This window comes from Pogona vitticeps, chromosome 5, assembly GCF_051106095.1.
Source record: "Pogona vitticeps strain Pit_001003342236 chromosome 5, PviZW2.1, whole genome shotgun sequence".
Classification (NCBI taxonomy): domain Eukaryota; kingdom Metazoa; phylum Chordata; class Lepidosauria; order Squamata; family Agamidae; genus Pogona; species Pogona vitticeps.
In genome coordinates, this window is record NC_135787.1 from 139,876,292 (window position 1) to 139,898,739 (window position 22,448).

The window sequence follows — 22,448 nt, forward strand, 5'->3', positions numbered from 1 at the left end:
ATTAGAAAAATTTTTGCTCTTTGTAGATGCTTAGGTACCTATAAATTATACTTCTGCACCTTGGAACTTGACATGGTCAACATGGCTAGATCTGTATATTCTCACTATAGGTAAAAGAATCGTGCTGGAAAGGCAGCTGGAAAGGCAGTTATTCACCATCAATCATCACCAAGTGAACACTGTTTTGTCCATTTCATCAGCTTTTATTCACCTATATGTCTAGCCTGTGATCATATGCTATAGAAGAACCCTTCTTTCCTTCCTTTAAAAGGCCAAAGAATTTAAAAGGGGGGGGAGTGTATACAGGCAGTGCAGTCACAACCTCAATCACCCTACTCCACAGATTTGCTTGTACTGACGTACTGACATCAGTGTCCAGAAAAAAACTCAACCTATTGAAACCTGCTATAATATCAGAACCTTGAAAAGTTATTTTTCTGGATAATTCCCAGAATGCTGCCAGCATGGCAGCTTGGACATGTACCAGTATAGGTGTAAATTTCCTTCACAAGCAGAGAATATGACTACACCTGATCCCAAAGGCATGCAATGTGCAGCTCTGCGTATCCTTATTTCTCTATCTTCTTACTTCATTTGCCTTCTGTGCTACTAGTGTATCTGAAATGTTTATTTTATGGTTATGACCCAACATTTGAAAAACTTATGCCAGAGTTGTACCTGAAGGACCTGAACAGAAATATTTTGTTTATTATTTCATTCTAAAACAAAAACCTAAAGTAACAAAGATATCATCACTTAATGTTCATTGAGTCATGCTCTTATTATTTTTGGTTTTGTTATATTTATTAATTCCACAAGCAGTCAAACTGCAGCATAAAGTAAGCATGGCAGGCAGGATACAAACACTTCTCACACTGAGTGCTTTTCATAAGCCCATGTTTAAGCCACAAGAAATCTGTCAAGTTAACAAAACCACAAATGAAACTTACGAAAATGTTTCTTCTTCTCCCATAAGGAACTTTATGGCTGCAGGTAGTTCATTTTTAACTATGAAGAGATAGCTCAGCATTGCTAGGGAAAACAAAGTCTTGTTAGAAACAAAACTTAATATAAAGCATGGTGCCAACACACAACAATGTACTTGAGTTTCCTCCACTATCCTTGGGTTCCAGCCAAGTGAGAGCGTTCAGTTCTTCATGTTCCAGTTTAATAACTATGATTTAGGTTTTTGCAAGCAAGAGTTTTGAATTAACTAGCAGTTTTGAATTAACTAGTTCCCCATTTTGTCCACAAGCTTTAGAAAAACCCAGAATATTAATTAATTTCAAATTGTACTTTAATATTCTGTGTTTTTTTTCTGAAGCTGCTATCAATACATTATTTTTAGGTTTGAACAAAATGGAAAACCACAGTTAATTTGAGACTCCCCTGATTCATTCAGTTGTCTGCACACAAAAAGAAACATAAAAGAGGACAATGTGTATGGACAAAGGACTCATTCCTATCTCAGCTTCTGGAGCCAAAATGTAATTCTCCAAAACCAATCCAAATATTATCTCCCAATTTTAAAAATGTACACTCCAGTCAAATCCACATGTAACTTTTCTGATCAATAAAACAGAACGGGGATGGTATAGTCCTCCAAGTATTGCTGACTGACAGCTCCCGTGAGCCCTACTCTTTGCATAGTGAGGAATGCTGGGACACAAAGTCCAACAATACCTGGAAGGACCCACTTTGCCCATCCCTTCCATAAAAAGTGGGTTGCTGGAACAGGAACAATGGGTGTGAGCAACCCTTGGGTCTTTTTAAAGAGAAAGGCAGGGCAAAACTATTTTAAATAAATCATAAATAAATAAACCCTAGCAGCCAAAACAACTTCCTAGTTTATAAAATTACAGCATGATGCTCGAACTGGAACAATGTGATTTAAGAACTTACTGTAACCCAGAATTACAAGCCAGAATGAAGCTTCATCTTGCAATCCTGGTTAGTAGGAAGTCCTTAGAGCACATTTTCCCAATTAATACATCAGTGGGAGCAAAGTTGAGGACCGAGTGTTCAAGCCTTATTGGACTGGAACTGTTATGTCTAGACTTAATCTGTGTGTATGTCAATTTGAATCCCATTTCAATGCATTTTGAGCTGCTCGTCCTTTTGAAAATGTCCTATGTAGAGGGCCCAATTTATTGCCATTTGTGCTTACACAAAACAACCAAGCATCTAAAAATACATGTCACTTTCAGATCTAGAAGTTCAAATGCCATCTCTCAAAATGTGATTTTTACATTTTTTTAAAAAAGGTGGAAGTGACCAGATGTTTACTTCCAGTTGTTTTAAAAACAAAACACAAAAGTGCTTTTTCAATACAATAAGATCATATACCTTATTTTAAGGAAGCACATAACTGCTCCTGGAGGTTTCCAGGAGAATGTTTCTCCACTCACTTATAGGAGGTCTAATGTAGGCCCTTCTTGGAAAAGATTCCAAAAAGCAGTTCTTACGTAGCCTTGAAACACTTATTTATTACAAAGCTGGGATAATTTGTGTTCAACCCAAGGTGTTAGGTCTTTAAGAAGAAATGTTGTAATTAACAATTTGTTAGTACAGGTGGAGTTAATTAGTCACTGCCTACATGACTAGTAGGACATGGTTGTATGAAATAAGCTACCCTGAAGTAAAGCACTAATTTTACTGATTGAATAATAAGTATAAATTAAGGGACTAGCTAATATGTTCTCCACAGTTCTTATCTGACTGTCATGGTTAAGTTTTGTCTGACTGCTGAATGTTTAAGTTCCTGTGAGCACCATGTAAGTTTGTATAGCATGTAAATATATTTTCTGCACCTATTTCTGCTGTCTTTTGTGTGACTTACTATGCTGGAGATTCTGGTCAAAACCTTTGAAAGGAGAAAGCTTCTGCTGACTCCTTAAAGCTAACACAAGGCAGTATCTGAGTTACATGGAGATGCTGAAATCTAAAGAGTTGTAAAGGAATCATTTATTTTATCCACATTTATCCCCCTTCATTTACCTCCAGTGTTCTGAAGAGATGTAGATCCAAAAACAATAATCTTTCCTGGAGTGCCAAAGACTTGCTCACCAAGTTTCTCGTAAACCATACAGCCTAATGAAAACAATTTGAACAGGCATTGGCAAAACTACTATGGCAAGGAACAGAAAAAAATCAAGTCATTTATTAATCTTGTGCCTGTAACTACTCCTCTGTTTATAATTCAATTATTTAGCTTAGTGTAAGAATAAGCCTTGGTCAAACTACTGTATTTGAAAATACGCTTCATGAGTTTAAGTGCAAAGTCCATTATGTCCCATGTAATCATGCCTCCCATGATTAAAATCACATAAAGGAAAGCAAGGATGAGATAATTAGCTCCACACTATGTTAACATCACTGTACTATCCACATATTGGGGGCCAATTTGATTTGCACCCCAGATCCAAATTGATTTGTAAACCTTCCATAGACTTGCATCAAACAGCTGTAAGTTATTTGTTTTTGCATTGATGTATGTGAAATCTGGAGGCATGGCAGCTCTTAAAGACAGTAGTAACAAAACTAACAACAAAGCCTTTGAGAATACATAAAACTAAGAACATTCAAACAGGGATTTGCATGCTAGGTGACTTTAAATATTTGGTGGGGTTTTTTTACACACAAACAAGGCCTGAAGTGTTTTACCACCTTTCCAATTTAATTTATGCTACAGATGCAAATGGATTTGTACATTTTTTTAAACTCTGGGATTGAATTTGGTCATTTGGCATTGATCTAGACCTCATACAAATGGGTCCAAATCAAGCCAATTCATTTTGGAATTTACAGAAATCCAATGATATGCCCTACTTTCTTCAATGTATTTGTACAACCCAGAACATCATTCAATATGTCTGTATAAACTAGAACTGGGAAGATTTGTGGTTTTGGACTACAACTCTCAGAATTCCCAATGACATGCTACTTGGGGAATTCTTGGGATTATAGTACAGAAACATAAATTTGCACAGCTCTCCTACAGAATCTGGCTTCAGCTACTCTGGTGAAATAGACTTAAAGTCACATATCTATCACACCACTGTAAAAACCTCCCTCCTCCAGCCACATGTTATAAAACAGACTGGGGAGGAGATTTTAACCTATGTATCATTCCAGCCTGCCATTTTCATTACTACTGAATTAACACAGCATTTTTATGAATTACCTGTTTCCTTTGCACATATTAAGAGGAGATTTATTGAATAAATAGAGAGAAGTGTCACTGAAATCAGAAGCATCCTATGAAAAGGAAATAAGAAACAAAGACTTCTCATTATCATAAGCTTAGTATTATATGGCACTGAATCTGGAGCAAAAATAGGAATATTACATAAAATCATAGGTAGCTTCTTTTTTCAACACATCAACATTACACACTATTTGCCTTGCTCCATACCACAGTGAGAAGTCAAGCAGAATAAAAAAAATTTAAAACCACAGTAACTAACCCAATATTTTTAAGTCTGCCAAAATAAATAAAGGGTCTAACGAAACCCACATAAAATCTCCTGCTAACTCCTCTGAATGAAACTGGTCATTAGGTCCTAGAATATTATTACATGGTTTTTAGAAACTTGGAGAAATAGTTCATCTTCAGCCTCTTAATGTCTAAATATGGTGGTATAAATTTGGCAGTTCTCAATAGGCAATTCAAACCCTATCCCCTCTGGATGTTTGATTGAAATATTACCACTTGATCAAACCTTCTTTTGCTACAGTTTCACCAGAAAGAAGAGAAATTATTTGATGAGCTCTATCATTCTAAGCAACCACCTCTAAGATGTATCCAGATTTATCTACTGTTTTTGCTGCAACTGAAATTAGTATTTTATCATTGTATTTCATTGTAGTTCTAACTGCTGCAGGAATACAATAATTATGCAGGATGGGGGGAAAAGTCAACTCTACACAAATTGACTCAGAACAACTCAGATGGAAAACTCCCTCCATGTCTGCTCCAACCAACAGCACATTGCAGCTCAGAACAATCTCCTCCTGTGTGCAGCATGGTTTTATGTAGGTAAATATGCAAAAAAATTGCAATGTCCAACACCCCTTCAACTCTTTTGGTTATAGTAATATCCAACATCACCTGACCACTAACTAGTGCAGCTAAACTGTGTTCCCTTCCCCACACTGCATAGCTTGCTACACCACCTGTAGTTCAACTCTGGAGAGTATCCCACTTCTCCAGTGCAGGTTTTCAGGGTGCACAAAGGGTTACAGAGGAAGTGAAGATCTTCCCCTTCTTAATTCCAATGACAAGTTATGCAAACAGAATTACGCACATTAAATGTTTTGGCCTAACTTTGTTTGCAGTGAACCATAAAAGAAAGTTGATTTGAAGAGCCAACTTTGTGGTGTTTTAATACATAATGTGACTGAAGCTACCAACATGAATTTGACCCAACTCCAGGAGGCAGTGGAAGACAGGAGGGCCTGGTGTGCTCTGGTCCATGGGGTCATGAAGAGTCGGACACGACTTAACGACTAAACAACAACAACAATACATAATGTGAGAAAGCTTAGTGACACACAATAAGGTCAGAACTGTTATATTCACCAAAGATTCAGTGAAGGAAGAATGTTTTATTTGTGGGAGGCTCTCCTCTGCAGATAGCCTTTGAGAAGGATCACTTATAAGAAACCTTTATATAGGATGCAAAACCAGATATGATTATAATACTGTAATATGATGTTACATTTTACATTTTGAAAAAAGCAGTAAAGATCGAGCTCAATACAGAGCAGGAAGAGATTTAATCTCTGACCCTGTCTCAGTCCCATTCTGAACTGGAGAATTCCATTAGTGTTGTACATACCAGAAGTTCTTTAAGGACAAGATAAAGAAAAAAGAGTCCCAAATTCCAATCAAAATAGTGTATTTGTATCCTGACAAACTCCTAAGCCTATCACCAAGTCCAGAAACACATGGGATTGGCTAAATTTTCATATTATTGAAAAAATTATTGATATCAGCACTAAAAAGAAGATCTGTTTATGATAGGGTATTTTTAATACAAAAATTTGTTTAAATCCACTTTGACACTCACAGAAGGAATTTCTTGTCCCATAAAATAAAATGTTGCTGAGGGTTTTTTAGTTCTCCAGAGCAGGTTACATTTACGATGGATTTTGCTGGATGTCATATGCTGAATATAGCCCCAAGTTGCAATGAGTTTTCCATAAGAAAATGCAGGCTGTGATGCCCGTGATGCTGGCTAAACCCCAAAATTTTGCATTTCATGAACTCGTGGTCCAGCAGTTCTGTAAATAAGATAGAAAGAACCGCTACTAAATGTGCTTCTATTCAAGCTACTGGTGGCTTTGCACAGAGACTTAGTTAAGAAGAAACCCTCAGTGGCTACGCCTTAGTCACAGAAGCTTATTCAAGACCTCTAAACAATATTTTCTGCAAAAATAGTAGCAAAGCTTCTGACGTGAAGCTCCCAGTGGCCTTGCAAGATGGTCTTGCAAGAGTAGAAAGGAACAGTTATGATCTTCTAATCTGCTGTCCTTTCTTGCCCTCACAAGCTCTCACAGGTTACTGTGTGTAAACTGTTTTTTTTTTCTTCCCTCTGTGGCTTCCAATAAAGCAGCATGAAAAGGCTCTTTGTTGTATGGCTTGTGGTAGAGACAGACAGGCTACAGCTAGCACCATCCCATGGAGTGGTATGAAGACATGAACAGTACTGGCTTTCTGCAAATTCAAAACACACACAAGGAAGCAGAGAAAGTTCTGCAGCATCCAAAGAGCTCTTGTATTCCACATATTCAGGCAAGCTTAACAAAAATATGCTTGTCCAAAACTGCTTTAAAAAGTTGAATATAAAAAATCTGCAAAACGCATGGGGGGGGCAAAGGTATCTAGTAATGATGTATGGAGTATTTTTCTCAGTTGATTATTGTGTACTTCAACAAATGGAAAGGAAAACTGTTTGTAAATGATGATGCTATTTTATTGGTCTACTATGCACAGAAAAAACTCCCCCTCAGACAGTGTCCTGATCTTTGAGCATTTTCCACAATGATCTACTGGAGACAGAAAATTGTTCTTCACTTGTTTCTGGGAGATGTTAAAATATTTGCAAAGCAAGTGAATCACCATTACTGCTAGAATAATAAGAGTGTTGCTTTCATTCTATAAAGTGCAAAAGCGCCTGGTGACATTACAAGTATTAATGAGAAGGGAACAGAACAAGCTGCAGGGAGGGTAGTTTTAAGACTGCATTCATAAAATTTTGATGTGACTTCAGGAGAACAGAAAAAAAAACAATGGCATATAGTGGTTTTTTTTTTTAACTTGTAAAAATCTTGATGACCGGGATAGCTGCTCTGTTTTAAGACAAAGGAGAATATGCTCGATCTGGGGGCCTCTTTGGGACTCTCTTGGAGTTACATGGACCAAGAAAAATATCTCCAAACACGAAGAACAAACCTGGGAAGTGGCTAGAAGGCCATACCTGGTTTTGAAAAAATTGTATTTTTCCTACATAAAGCCCTTCAGCAGATGGATTTATAATCTAATTAAAAGTTGTATCACTGCTTCTGGAGGTGGGTTTTTTGGGGGAAGACTGATGACTGCAAGAACAGCTTTGGGATTAGAGGGGGGGGGTCTAACACTCTGCCCACCACTATGACGGGGACAAGAGGGCAGTGGAAGTGAAGATTCTATTTCATAGACAGGTTGTTTTGTGTATATGGGAATTGGCTCACTCCACCCCAAATGGTTGGCCAACAAAAGTAGCAGTAGATTATAGAGCAGTAGCACAGGAACACATAGGAAAAACCTTTAGAAACAGTGGTAGGGAACCTGTTTTGGCTCACTATACTAAAATACTGTTATCTGAGAGCAATCTCACCAATTGTCTTAAGAACTGTTGTTGTTACCTGACCTGTGGCAACTCTAATAAGATTTTCAAGACATGTGAATAATTTAAGGAGCACTTTTACCATTTCCATGACTGTATAGAGTGTCCTAGTGCAACACTTTATCAATACAGCACACTGTCTCTCTAACATCTGATTTCCTTACCCCCAATCCTTCTTTAGTCCCAACCTGATATCCTCAGATATATGTATCTACAGCTCCCATAGCTGAGGATGATGAAACCTGTCATCACCTAGAGGCCATCTGTTTGAAGGCTACTTTACAAGAGTCTTTGTCCCCCGCCTCCATTTCATCACTTAGAGAGATCCTATGATACAGAGTGGCTTAAATCCTGTTGGCGTAACTATGCTTGCAGGAGGCTGATGTCATCAGCAGAGTGGTGTTTGAAAATTAAGCTCTCCTCATGGGAGCCACAGGACAAAAGGATGAAGTATTTGAGTACCAAAAATCATCCCCTGCTAATGGTACAAGCATTCCACAGGCACAGTTATACCCACAGGGTTTCAGTCACTATAATATCAAAACAATGCAATCACAACTTGCCTCAAGAAGCAAAACATTTTAGCTATAGTATAGAAATATGTCAATGTACAGTACATGCAGGTTTTGTGAGTTATTCTCAATTACAAAACATGTTGTTGTTCCAGTGTAACACCTAAATTACTTAGATAGATGATAAATAAAATAATAAATCTGTAGCAGCACAATCTAACCTATCTGCTGGAAAGCCTCCAATTAACCACTTTTTTAATGTTTTAAAATTGTAATAGCTAGGGGTTGGATTTCACAGGATATGTTCTTCTGCACAATTATCACTGAAATAAATGGCAATCTGCAAGAACGTTACTGCAGAACTATCATCCTCATCAACAGGGCGTCTGCAGGATAATTTCTCCCATCTTGGCCCATGCAATATCATCCTATGAATGTTTGCCCTGCCTAATTTAATAAGACTTCTTCTCAGGAAAGTATTCCTTAGACTGTAGCTGCAATATATTTCTCTCTGCATGTTCACTGAAACTACTTTAAAAAAAATTAATTCACCTAAAATTATGAGATGTCACTGTCTGGGTTTTTATCTATTTTTATGCATTTCAGGGGAGTTGCACAAGTCCTTTTTTTTAAAGCCATAAACTCTGTTAAGTTTACAAGAGGCCTCTTTTCATGGGAAGCCAAAGAACTCTGCTTCACATAGGGCTTTTTTAGACAGTGAAGTCATTGCAATGTTCTTTTTCAGTCCACGCCATTTCAGTAGGACTGAAATAATATGTGTTTTAACACCTTTAGCAGTTCATCCTTAAATGTTCCCTGGGCCATTAAAACCTTTCAGGATTGATTTTTACATCACTGCTAACACATAACAAGTGAAGATGAAGATGTCTGATCTAAACAGGGATTATTAAATGCAGAGCAAGGACATGCTGATGCCAGGGGTGTTTCTGGACCAAGCAGAGGGAGGTTATTATGCAGAGGGTGGGGAGATCCATACTCAAGGCAGAGGCAGCTAGTGGTCAATGCTCAGTGGTAATTATGGGTGGGGTCCAAAATGCCAGGAACAGGCATCAGTGATAATGAAATTGTAAACATTAGGGGATGAGTTATGTTACCATGCAATATACACAAGTAATAATAATAAGACTGAGGGGAGATATGATAGCACTTTTCAAATACTTGAAAGGTTGTCATGCAAAGGAGGGGCAGGACCTGTTCTGGATCATCCCAGAGTGCAGGACACATAACAAGGGGCTGAAGTTACTGCAAGCTGGATTTTGGTTGAATATCAGGAAAAACTTCTTAACTGTTGGAGCAGTGTGGCAATGGAACCAATTACCTCAGGAGGTGGTGAGTGCTACAATACTGGAGGCATTCAAGAGAAATTCAAATAGCCACCTGGCAGATATGCTTTGATTTGTATTCCTGCATTGAACAGGGGGTTGGACTCGATGGCTTTATGGGCCCCTTCCAACTCCATGAGTCTATGACAATTGTTGTTTAGTTGTTAAGTTGTGTCTGACTTTTCGGGATCCCATGGACCAGAGAACGCCAGGCCCTCCTGTCTTCCACTGCCTCCTAGAATTGGGTCAAATTCATGTTGGTCGCTTCAGTCACATTATGTATTATGGTAGCTTCGGTAACACTGTCTAACCATCTCGTCCTCTGTCGTGACCCTTCTCCTCCTGCCTTCACACTTTCTCAACATCAGGGTCTTTTCCAGGGAGTCTTATCTTCTCATGAGATGGCCAAAGTATTGGAGCCTCAGCTTCAGGATCTGTCCTTCCAGTGAGCACTCAGGTTTGATTTGCTTCAGAATGGATAGGTTTGTTCTCTTTGCAGTCCAGGGGACTCTCAAGAGCCTCCTCCAGCACCACAATTCAAAAGCATCAATTCTTTGGCGGTCAGCCTTCTTTATGGTCCAGCTCTCACTTCCATACATCACTACTGGAAAAACCATAGCTTTGATTATGCGGACCTCTGTCGGCAAGGTGATGTCTCTGCTTTATAAAATGCTGTCTAGGTTTTCATCACTTTTCTCCCAAGAAGTAGGGATCTTTTAATTTCATGGCTGCTGTCACCATGTGCAGTGATCATGGAGCCCAGGAAAGTAAAATCTTTCACTGCCTCCATATCTTCCCCTTCTATTTGTCAGGAGGTGATGAGACCAGTGGCCATGATCTGAGTTTTTTGTTGTTGTTGAGCTTCAGACCATTTTTGCACTCTCCTCTTTCACCTTCATTAAAATGTTCTTTAATTCTCTTCACTTTCAGCCATCAGATTGGTATCATCTGCATATCTATGACAATAATGACTCACAAAGTCAATTCTGACTTATGGTAACCCCCTTTCAAAGCTTTCTCAGTAGAAAATACTCAGAAATGGTTTGCCTTTCTCTTCTTCTGGGGCACCCTGGGATTGTGCGGCTTGCCCAAAGCCAAACAGGCTGACTCGGAAGGAGGCACAGTGGAGAATCATATTCCAAACCTCTAGCTCCACAGCCAGATTACCTAAAGTATGTAACTGGCTGGATAGCTCAATGGTTTACGTATCTGGCTGCAGAGCCAGAGGTTGAGAATTCAATTCCCCAATGTGCCTCCCAAGAGACGAGATAGTCTTTTTGGTCTTGGGCAAGTTGTACAGTCCCAAGGCACCCCCAGAAGAAGGGACTGGTAAACCACTTCTGAGTACTCCTTACCTGGAAAACCATGAAAATGGTCAAAATTGACTTGAGAGCACATTATGATCCACCAGTAGGTAGTGAAAGTGATTAGATTGCAAAATCCCTTTATAAATTGTATAAGAAATCAGTTCAGCCAGTTTCTAAAAATAACATTTGCAGGTATGTCTAATCTACCATATCCACTGCTTGCTGCTTCCAAGATAAAATATAAATTAATTTTGTTCACAGCATAAATGTGTACATCTATATCCTACTCCATGATTCAACGAATGTCATAGGGTACACTGTTTTGGAACAAACAAGAAACGTAAACACACTGATCTGTCTGGTGACATATCAGAACTAAGCAATCATCCTGGACTTGCCCCTCTGGATTCCCCTCATTTTGAATGCTGAGATTCAATATATTATCATTAGAATCTGGTTTTCTAACTGTAGGTGACAGAGGTACAAGACCCAAAAACTGTCATTAAATACTGCATTTATACTTCTAGATCTAAACATTTCTTAGTAGCCATCTGTGCTAATTACCCTTCTTACCATGCCATTTATAATAATAATAATCCAACATCTCCAGCAGAGAAAGAAAAGATAAAATCTTAAAACTGAGATGTGTTGCAATCTATGATGTTCTATCTATGATTAGAAATCTGGGAAGAAGTGCTACAGACCAGACCACATTGCCTAGTATTCCATGCATAAGAATCTGGTTTCTCAGACTAAAGTCCAATGAAAGGTGAGTTTTGTGAGTTAGAAGGTATAACGGAACCCTAACCAGTTGTACCTAGTAACAGCAGGGGGGAAAAAGGTGATTGGTTGGAAGAATGCAGAAGGGGAGCCAATCCAGGAGAGCCTGCAGGAGGTGGAGTGATGAAAAGCTGGAGAAAACAAGATAATTAAATTGTATTTTGATGAGGGAGGTTGGATTTTAAGAGTGGACTGTAACTTGAGCGAGTTATTTTGTATCAAGGAGAGGGAGGCTGAATGTTGGAGAGCTAATTTGTAACTTAGTGTCAACTTTAGTTGACCTCTGTTTGGTTTTACCAGTTGTTATGTTATAATAAAGAACATCTTAAATGTTTCATTCTTAAAACCACTTGGACTCTTACTTTTTGGCTGCAGACCGACCTATTAAAAGCAAGGGCATTTTAAATGTGATTAGTCTGCATGAAGGTTTGTCACAGAGGGAGAACTGGAAAGTGCCACAGAGGTTAGGGGAAAAAAGAAACCATGTTTTACTATTTTACTATTAAACAATTTACCTTAAATTGCATGCACATGTCACACTAAATTAAGATCGAGTCCACTCCATGTATTAAAACACCACACAAACGAGGCATGGATATTTGAACCTGAGTGAAATGAATTATGACCATATTAAAAGCAAAAAGGGTGCCAAAGGCATTTTGCATATAGATGACTTACAAAAAAAGAAGAATTCCTGTGTTAGCCAGTGCAAAGGCAAGGCCCAAAATTCCGCTACCCATGATGGCATTGCTAAGGTTGAAGACAGACATGCCCAGAGACGTTGTGCCTGGAATCTGTAAAAGTTTAATTGAAAGAGAGAAAAAGGAAAAGAATCATTGCTCCATTACTCAAGGATAGAGGAAAGCACCATAAGACAAATTCCAAAATCCATGGCATAGGAATACATTTATCAGGCCAAACAAAAGGGCACAAATTATCTGCCCAAACTTTTGAGATCCCAGTATTATTCTTCAGACACAATGTTGAAAAGGTGATGATTTATTATTTTTAGTTTTTAACATTTCTTGAATACTGTTAGCTGCCTTGGATCCCTTAGGAGAAAAGTGGCATATATAGTAAATAATAACTTTAGATAATAACAGTCTTAGAGCTGCAGAGCTGGAAGAGACACTAGTGGTTTTCAATACCAGTCAAGGAGGCAATGAAGAATCAAACTCCCAACCTCTTGTTCTGCAGCCAGATACCTAAACCACTGAGCTATCCAGCAATCCTTAAAATAAATATTTTAAATAAATACATAAATACTGCAATATTCTTTTATTTTTATTCACTCAACTTCATTTAGTACTCTATATTAATATCATCATACTACTAGAATTGAGCATGATGTGACTGCACAAAGTTGATGGTTGTATCAACTTTGAGTGAATAGGTCACACAGCTGGCTTACTACATTCCTTGATTTGTAGGGCCTGTTTGCTCCCTGCCCCACTTGTAATGTTTTGGATTTTTTAAAAACATTTGCATCTGCAAATGCACAGCTCATGTCATGAACCCAGGGATGGTGCAAGTCAGAATCACAGAATAATGACATTGGAAGGGCCCTATAAAGCCATCAAACCCAACCTCCTGCTCAATGCAGGAATACAGATCAAAGGATATCTGCCAGGTGGCTGTCTGAATTTCTCTTGTATGAGCCCACTGTTGCATGTCCTGTACCCTGAAATGATCAAGAATGGATCCTGCCCTTTTCTGTATGACAGCCTTTCAAGTATTTGATAAGTGCTATCAGATCTCCTCTCAATCTTCTTTTCTCAATGCCAAACATGCCCAGTTCTTCCCGTCTTTCCTCATAGGGCAGCCCCTAATCATCCTTGTCACCCTCCTCTGAACTTGTTACAATTTGTCAGTGTCCTTCTTGAAGTGCAGTGCCCAGAACTGGACACAGTACTCAAGATGAGGCCTAACCAGTGCCAAACAGAGGGGAACCAGTACTTCATGGGATTTGGAGACTATACTTCTGTTAATGTAATCTAAAATTGCATTTGTCTTTTTTTGTAGCCACATCACACTCATATCTGACTCATATTTAGCTTGTGCTCTATGACAATTCCAAGATCCTTCTTGGGTGTAGTATTCCTGAGCCAAGTATCTTGCAACTGGCCATCTTGTAACTGTGTGTTTGGTTGTTTTGCCTAGCGCAGTACTTTGCACTTATCCCTGCTGAATTTCGTTCTGTTATTTTCAGCCCAGTGCTCAAGTTGATCCAGATCATTTTGAATTTTGTTCTGTTTTCCAACAATATCTCTTAAAGGATATGAAGAGGATTGGTCCCAATCTGTATGCCTTTTATTCAGATACAGAGTGAGTTGGGAGGAATAGGAGTGAACTGCCTAGTGGGTTTTCTTTGAGGAAAAACATGAGTAGCAGTGAAAGGTGCAGAATACTATACATTACCTTCAACAACACTGAGAGAATGTAGTATTCTAAGCACACTGACACTGAAAATACAAACCAAAGTGAATCCCATAATGCTTCTCTGCCTGTGTGTCACAACAGCTCTCACACTGTACTTAATTGGAGTGAATATTTCTGCAGAGCAAGGAGAAGAACTTACATATTCATCACATTTCTTCTTTTCCAAATGGCTATTGGTTAGGCTTCTTCTGCTCTCACGATCTGCAATAAACTTGCTGAAAGGAAATAACACAAAATGATTTTTTTTCTTTAAATGGACAATCATACACAGCAGGAATACCCATTAGTGCTCTTTATGATCTGTAACTGTTTCTAAGTCTGATGTCATTTCAGGGTCAGTTTGTATTGTTTTAATTAACCTACCCTGAATACTGTTGCATAAGAAGGCAGGGCACAAGTAAACAAATAATGGAGATACACATGATCTAGAACACAGGAAAAGAGATAAACAGACACAGTGTGACTGAAATGAATGGGTAAAGTCTGGAAAATACATATAGGGCCATAATTAGCTTTTCAGTATCCTGCTGTAAAAGAATTGCTCCCATCTGGCCATTTTGTAAAAGGGAAAAGTTCTCCCCAAGTAATTTCTGAGCTGTGTTAGAAAATATGTGCAGTTTTTTTTTGCCTTACCCATAATACTTGGCCTCATATAAAAAGAGCTCATATGCCTCAACTCCTATAATAAGGGGTCACCCACTGAAATAAATCAGTAGCAAAGACAAAATAGGGAAAAACATTTCACAAAACACAGAAATCGTTTTCAGTCATTCTTCTCATACATTCACAGAACATTTGTCTCCATTTCCTTGAGTTCAGCTGTATGCATGAAAAGGGGGACTGAGGTCATACTGCTGTGTATCAAAGAAACCCTATAACAGAACAATCCTTATTATGTTCATATCAAATATGGGAAAGATACTGTATGTCTGGTGAACTGATAAAATCAGCTAGTCTCTAAGCCTGTCTTTGCAAAACCAGATTAGCACAGGTTCCCCCTGGAAAGAGAAACTCATATTTACTGCTGAATTTCTTGCAGATTCTCCTGCTGAATTTGATGGCTACACAGAACTCTGAGGTAAGATGCAGCAGAAATAACATGCCTCTCCTGTTCCTCATGATTCTGATAAGGGTGACGTATACATCTTCACTGTGGAGAAATGTATGGGTTCAAGATGTGTGGTTAGCATCTGTGAAACTCATATCTTCCATAACCTCTTCGACTTAATCTCTCACCCCCAGTACTAAAACTAAGCCTAAATACAGTGATGAGAAAAGTTACGGTTTGTGACCACTATTTCCAGCATAACCTGGTCAGTGGCTGTGATTGAATACGGCTGTAGATGGCTTGAGTATTCTAGTGATTCAAATCTGAAAAAGTAATGTTTGCCATCTCTGCCTAAACGTGAACATGTAGCACATGTTGTTCCCTTCCCTTAGCTCTTATGGTTGCCCTTCTACAAACATTTAGATTGAAACTGCCTATGGGTAGAAGCCCTCTTTATGCTTTTCTAAAAAAAGGATGTGGAAGTTACTATAATGTCACCAGCTGCTCTGATTCTCCTTCTCTCTTCCCCTCTCCTTTTCATAATAGGATTTTTGGAATGACTTGCTCAAATTCTATTGCATTAATGTGTGGTATGGAAAGTAGGTATGTGCATTCTGGTTTTTTGGACTCCAACTTCCAGAATTTGCCAAGAATTCCCCAGACAGATTTCTGGGGAGTCTAGCCCACACAATCACACATCTAACTCACCTGAATCAGGACTATCTCTGAGGCTGCATGGCCCAGTTCTGATCATACTTCCTCTTGTAAAATATGCAAAAAAGGAAGCTGCCATTATGCTTCCTGGCTATTGTAGTTCTTTGGAAGGCACCCTCTATATATAGTCTAAAGGGTAGCAAGATTGGAACCCCGAGAATTCTGCCTGGGAAGGAGGATTCTGGGGGCTTGATTGAAAAAAAATGGAATGGCACATCCTTATTGGAAAATACTCCTTAATCAACAGTATAATTAGAAGACTAGTGATACTGAGATCACATGACATTCCTAAAATTCTTATCCTCCTTTTAAGTTTATAGATTCCAGAATGTTAAACAACAAAAAAGGCTTTACAATTAGAGGTGGACAGGTGGACATAGTGAAGGTCCAGCTCCCTGGGGCCAGAGCGTCCACTTACCTTCTGCTGTTGCTATGAGCTCCCGCACCCTTCCTATCACTCTGGAGCTCACCGTCTATGAGCCATTCTTTGACCTTGCAGTGAGGCTCGTCCTCTTGCTTCCTGCCAGGAGTGGTTTGCGGACCGCGAGCTCAGGAGCGATAGGAAGGGAGCTCTGGCAACAGAGGAAGGTGAGTGAACGGTCCGGCCCCAGAGGGCTGGACCCTTGTTATGTCCACCTGATGGGGGTATTCGTATACAAATACCCCCATCTTTATTTACAATCCATTGCAGACTTCCAGTAGTGAGGGATCATGCCATATACCGAAGGCATATCAAGAAAACAATCTCTAATTCTCTGTTATCCCACTACATTGAAGAAACCATGAGTTGCTTTGCCAAATGACTGAAACAACGATCTTTACCCTATAGAAATCTCACAGGTTCATTTGATATCATTTGCATATAAGCAAATGAGAATGAATGCAGTTCTCCAGTTATCTAGGAGACTACAGGAGTTAGATTTTTTAATTTAAATCTACACAAAACACCAAAACATACAAATGGTTGTAGCACATTCCTATTTATAACAATATCTGCACATCATCATTATTTATAAATGCCTCAAAATCTAGGCACTGTATAACATGCAAAAACATAGAACAGACATTGCATGCTTACAATTTAAGAAGAAAAAGGCAGAAAAGTTAAAACAACAACAACACACCCATACCCACCAATAGGGAAGTGTCAAGAAATGAAATCCAGCACTATCTGGCAGACCAAAGCCTTTCTGCATCAGCAGAATTGTGGAGTACACAAAATGTCTTAGAAATTCAATTTCATCTAGCAAGGATTGGGATCCTTCAGTCTTCAGGAAGCTGATGAACAATTATTTTCGTCATACCTCACCACTGCCCTGGATGACTATGGCTGACAGTAACTGGAAATCACCATCTGGAAGATTTCAGGTTCTGTAGCCGTAGTCAATTAAATGGGCTTACTTTTGCAGTAAAGTTTTGCTGTTTTGCTTATTTCAGTGGGAGAAATTTAACCCCAGGTCACATTTCCCTTGAAGGCAAAGGGACTTTTAAATTTGCTTAAGGTCATGACTCTGTACATATTTAAGAATAGTTGTGTGCCATCAAATCAGTTCTGGCTTATGGCAAACCTTCCCAGTGTTTTCTAAGCATATAGTATTCAGATGTGTTTTACCATTCTCTTTGTCTGAGGATGGCCTGGATCTGTGCAGCTTGCCCAAGGCTGCACAAGCTGGCCTTCTTCTGAGACACAGTGGGGGATTCAAACTCCCAACCTCTGGATCCACACCCAGATAATTAAATCATTGAACTTTCCAGCCAGCTTACTTGGAAATAATTCTTGTTGAAATCAGTTGGGATGTGAGATTATCTTAGAAGTTTGGATGTTCCATAACAAACATAGGGACTAAAATTAGTCAAGTTTAGTTCTTTCAGTTCTCTTATGATTTGCACTGTTTAGGACTCTACAACAATAAGGCAACCCATAGCATATTTACTCAGAAGGAGGTTTCATTATGTATCCTTATTTTATGTTAGTATACACAGGACTGCAATCTCATTTACAAGTAACTTTAGCTGGATTAGGGACATGAAAATGTAGGTAGAAAAAGCATGAAATAATTTTTTAAAATGGAAAAAAATGGGTTGGATCCAGAACAAAACTAGTGGAATTCTGGTTGGCTAACAGGGGTCCTCAGCACAGTCCCTGGAACCCTTCAAAAACTGAGAATTCTAAGTGGGATGGGGTACTGCAGTAGGATGCAGAAATTGTAAGGGATTTGGGGGGGGTCCCCATATAAGCAGAAGTGCCTTTCTGCTTCATCAAATTACTTTGAATCCAACAGGATATATTTCTAAATACAGAGGTCAAGCAATAATATTTCATAAATTGGAAGATATTTAATGTCTACTTTTGCATTTTCCCTTTAAAAAAACAATCAGCAAATTAATTGCACTCAAATTCTTTATCTATTGACACAATTCTGACTCAGATTTATAGTAGCCAGCTTATCATAGTGAATAAAAACAAATAAATAAATCATGAATTTTGTAACAATGAAACAGACCAAGGAAATACAAAGTTATACTCCTTGTTCTGCGAGGCACCAAAGTATTTTGTGGGCCTTTTGACAGTAAAAAATAACTTTTTTCACAATAAATAAAACAAACATATACTACTGACCCTTTAGGCCAATAGCCATTCAAATCTCGAAGTATGAAGAAAAGGTAGGAGTTTTCATTGGAAACAGATTTTTTATTTTGACTCGGAATGAACCGGAGAAGGAATTGACCTATTTCATTTTTAGTTTGCTCACCTCAAATGCAATAAATAGCATCAAACCTCCTGGGAAAATACTATTTAAGAACATAAGCAGAAGTGAGCTTCTTTTAAGTGCTTATATACAATATAGTTATAGTACTTCTGGATGAACTTGTTTCTTTAAGGCAGGATTTTTTTTGTTTTGCCAAGGCAGTGTTCAAATCTGCACCTGCATTCTGAAAATGGACAGTCCCAGAAGGGTTGCTATGACATTCTCCTCCTGATCATGTATATGGACTGTGAGTAATAATGCTTTAGAACAGGAGACGGTGGAACATGCTGTCAAACAGCAGAGAAGCATATACCTGTCTGAAGGAACATTCTTTGCAACATACGACTTTACATTCAGACTTGCATACACTTGCTTGAAGGTAGTTCTGCTGCAATAGAAAAATGTAGTTTGGTGCAGAAATGAACCTGCCTGAAGTTACAGCTATCTCCATGTAAATCATCATCAGAAGATTTCTGCTCAGCACAAAAGCTGATTGTTCTATATATGCAATAAGACCAAAAAGAAAGAAGATACCCCATTTCAAATCTTTTCTTAGTTTATATGCAATACAAATGTCATTTTGATAACTGCAGTTTTGAGCTTTTGAGATCTCTAAAATCACACCCAGAGCTTGGAAATTCTGGGAGTCATTGCCCAGTAATGTCTTCAGGCTCTGATCATAAGAATGACACTGACCATATCTGTACATATGGTTAACCTATAGTTTAGTATTGTGCAGATCAATGACACTACACTTGTCTTCAGCACAGTAATACAAAAGATTTCAGAAGCTTCCACTTCCATTTTTGTTTCACACTAACTTCTCAAGTCAAGCAGTGGTTAATATTGACTACGGTTTGTTGAAGCAAGCCACTTCCAAATGGTCCTTTATGAAGTCGGCTTGTTCAAGAAACCACCAATAGTTCATGGTCCAAGCAATGGGAGAAGCACCTCATGAGGCCATTTTGGAGTGGGGCCTCTTCCTGCATGGACCACATGCTACCTGAACAAGAAACCCTATATATGATTAACCATAATTTGGTGTTTAGTCAATGGTAGGCAGTATTCTGAGCTGGGGGCACCTCTTCAAAGGTCCAAATGTGCTTTTTCCCACCCCAACCCTATTTTTTCTTTTAAAAAAGGTTCTGAAAAAACCCTCCCAATCTTCAATGATCATAGGAAACAATTTCAGCATGTTTTTGGCTATGTTTGAGCTGGTCTAGGCCACAAGGTCTTTTTCAAAAACAGAAGTGATGTATACTCTGACTAAAACAGCTCAGGTGGCCAAAATCTGGCAAAGATGTCCTTATGCCTTCAGGGAAAGGGGATTTTTTTTGATAAAAAACAATCATTATTATTAAAAAAGAGAGAAAGAAATATGAGGGGGCATGGGGGCTATGTATAGCACACAGCTTGTACTTTGTCCATGCTGGTTTAGAAATAACACTGAATTGCAGTTCATCTAAAATGCAAGCAGAAGCTTCTAGTCCATTCAAAACTGCTCCTGAGGAAGAGTTGCATGTATGCATCTGTGAGTCTTAGTGGCTTGTCTTTGTAACAGTAAAATGGAATGGACATAAATAATTGGAATTGACTGATAGATCTCTTTGTGATTTGCACCCAAGGAATTCTGAATCCCCATTGTATGACAAAAAACAACAACAACATCTCATCCAAATTCCCTTGCTGAAATGAAGGAAGATGGTCCCACCAGGTACAGATTTGGGTGTGGGAGGCCTATAGCTTAGTCCAGTTTTGGTGTTTAACAAAAATGCTTTAGGTCTTAATATATTTCTTTTTCTCTGGTGCCTAGCTGGTAGCCTTTAGTTAGGAATATAACTCCTCGTTTACTTCTTGCATACCAGGCCAGGGAAATACAAAATTATACTCCTGGTTCTGTAAGAAAGCTATGTATTTTGTGGGGTTTTTGACAAGAAAAAAAAAAACCCTTTTTCCCCCCACAAATGAAACAAGCTTATAGTACTAACCTTTAAGCCAATAAACAAAAATTTTTCAAAAAAGATGAGAGCTCCTGCCTTGTTTCAAGAACTTTTAAGGATAAAGAAGTGTTGCAAGGGTTATCTGAATCTTTTAAAACAATCAGCTGTTCTTGCATGTGTCTTCTCAAAGGAAAAAGACACCAGTTTTTTGCAGACACAATGTGCGCAAAGTCCTAGAGTTCTAGTTAAAGACAAACTTGATCAACAAATTTTAAATTGGACCACCTCTGCACTAAACTAACTTTCTGTGCTAAACGAGGATACAAGTAACCATTTAAATATGTCCGAGATGCCTCACACCATTCATCTGATTTGGGGTTGTGTTTGGAGTTAACAGGCCATTTAAATTAGTGGCTCTTTGGTTACACTGTATTCTAAATGTTCCTACTAACTATATTGACATTTAAAGGTCGAATAAGTTAGTACCCATGGTTTCTTCCCCCCCCCCCCGCTTTGGCTTTTAATGCCAATGCCCAGCAGAGGTTGGGTCTGAAATTCAAATTGCCTCCTCAAATGGCATATGACACAATGATGAATCATTCACCAGCTGTGTTTCAAGTCAGAAATACTCTTTCTTAGCAACATGCTTTCACATGGCAAAGTTTGAGCAGTAGGAAACGACTTACCTATTCATCTGCCCATTTTCAACTTCTGTGAAATCATTGGAATCATTGCTGACATTGTCATCTTCAGGGACTTTCATATTCTGCATTTCAGTTAATTCTAGTCCTGTTCTGAAAGGCATCTTGGATTAGGAAACTTATTTTGATGTTTACTTGATCTTTGGAGGTTAGTGACAGGCAACCTGAAAAAAAGGGAGAAAGGAATTAACTCAAAAAGAAAATTGAAGACTGTTGAGAATGAGGAAGAATAACAAAAACAATTATTTCATGAACACTCACCCCAGAATTTTTGAACTATGACCTTTTCTTGGTTTGAATGATCAAAAGTTTATGCATTCTATGATCAAGGCTAGAGCTGCTGAAAGATATACAAACACACTTACAACCTGTAGGTTGCTTCCTTTCTTTCTTGTTATGATGCCATTAACTTTGTATAATATATTCTCTAGGTTGTCATACAACGCAATGCTCTTTACTACCCACTTATAGACTTTGAAAAATAATGTAAAATTCCTGAACTAAAAATTATTATACAGTATATAAGGAAACAAACTTTTTAGTTGTGCTCCAGAATACTAACCTACTTATTACATTTAGACTTTGCACTTCTAAGGAGTTCATGGCAGGCAACTTAGTTCTCACATTACATCTTACCATCACAACAAGCTTGCAAGGTAGATTAGAATGAGCTCTACACATGTTAATAAAATAGGGCCATGGTTTGGAAGTTGTCAGTGGTAGACAACCTTTGCTGGTGACGGATACATTCCCCACCACAATGCATTGAAGGCTTTAACTCCCACTGCTGTCACACAGGCAAAGGGGAAAAAACATACCATAATTTGCCCTAAAACAAAGTACCTGAAGAACACACACTTATCTACAAGGAAATCACCAATATTTCTGGTTCATTAATCAACTTATAAACAAGTCACACATTCCTCATGCTTTTAAAAATCCGGTTTCTTGAAGGCCAGAATGTGTATCTGATTATGCTCAGCTTTCTCTTTCCTCAGTGTAACATATCCCAAGAGAACATGGTC

The 22,448-nt window shown here is 38.5% G+C and overlaps 1 protein-coding gene across 6 annotated transcripts in view; it reads right to left on the minus strand.

Moving 5' to 3' along the window:
* The window catches only part of SLC38A1 (solute carrier family 38 member 1), a 68,356-nt gene that overhangs the window by 21,976 nt on the left and 23,932 nt on the right, over nucleotides 1-22,448 (minus strand). For 2 of the 6 annotated variants that reach the window (XM_020795515.3, XM_020795516.3), the window contains exons 2-8: nucleotides 21,409-21,587; nucleotides 19,096-19,170; nucleotides 14,410-14,485; nucleotides 12,510-12,625; nucleotides 4,184-4,257; nucleotides 2,998-3,090; nucleotides 951-1,032 (exon numbers count right to left, since the gene is read on the minus strand). In XM_020795515.3, the coding sequence (XP_020651174.1) occupies nucleotides 951-1,032; nucleotides 2,998-3,090; nucleotides 4,184-4,257; nucleotides 12,510-12,625; nucleotides 14,410-14,485; nucleotides 19,096-19,170; nucleotides 21,409-21,527 (635 nt within the window). In that variant the 5' untranslated portion in view covers nucleotides 21,528-21,587. The remainder of the gene's footprint in view (nucleotides 1-950; nucleotides 1,033-2,997; nucleotides 3,091-4,183; nucleotides 4,258-12,509; nucleotides 12,626-14,409; nucleotides 14,486-19,095; nucleotides 19,171-21,408; nucleotides 21,588-22,448) is intronic. The other 4 variants (XM_020795518.3, XM_078376882.1, XM_020795519.3 and 1 more) reach the window with 2 other exon arrangements.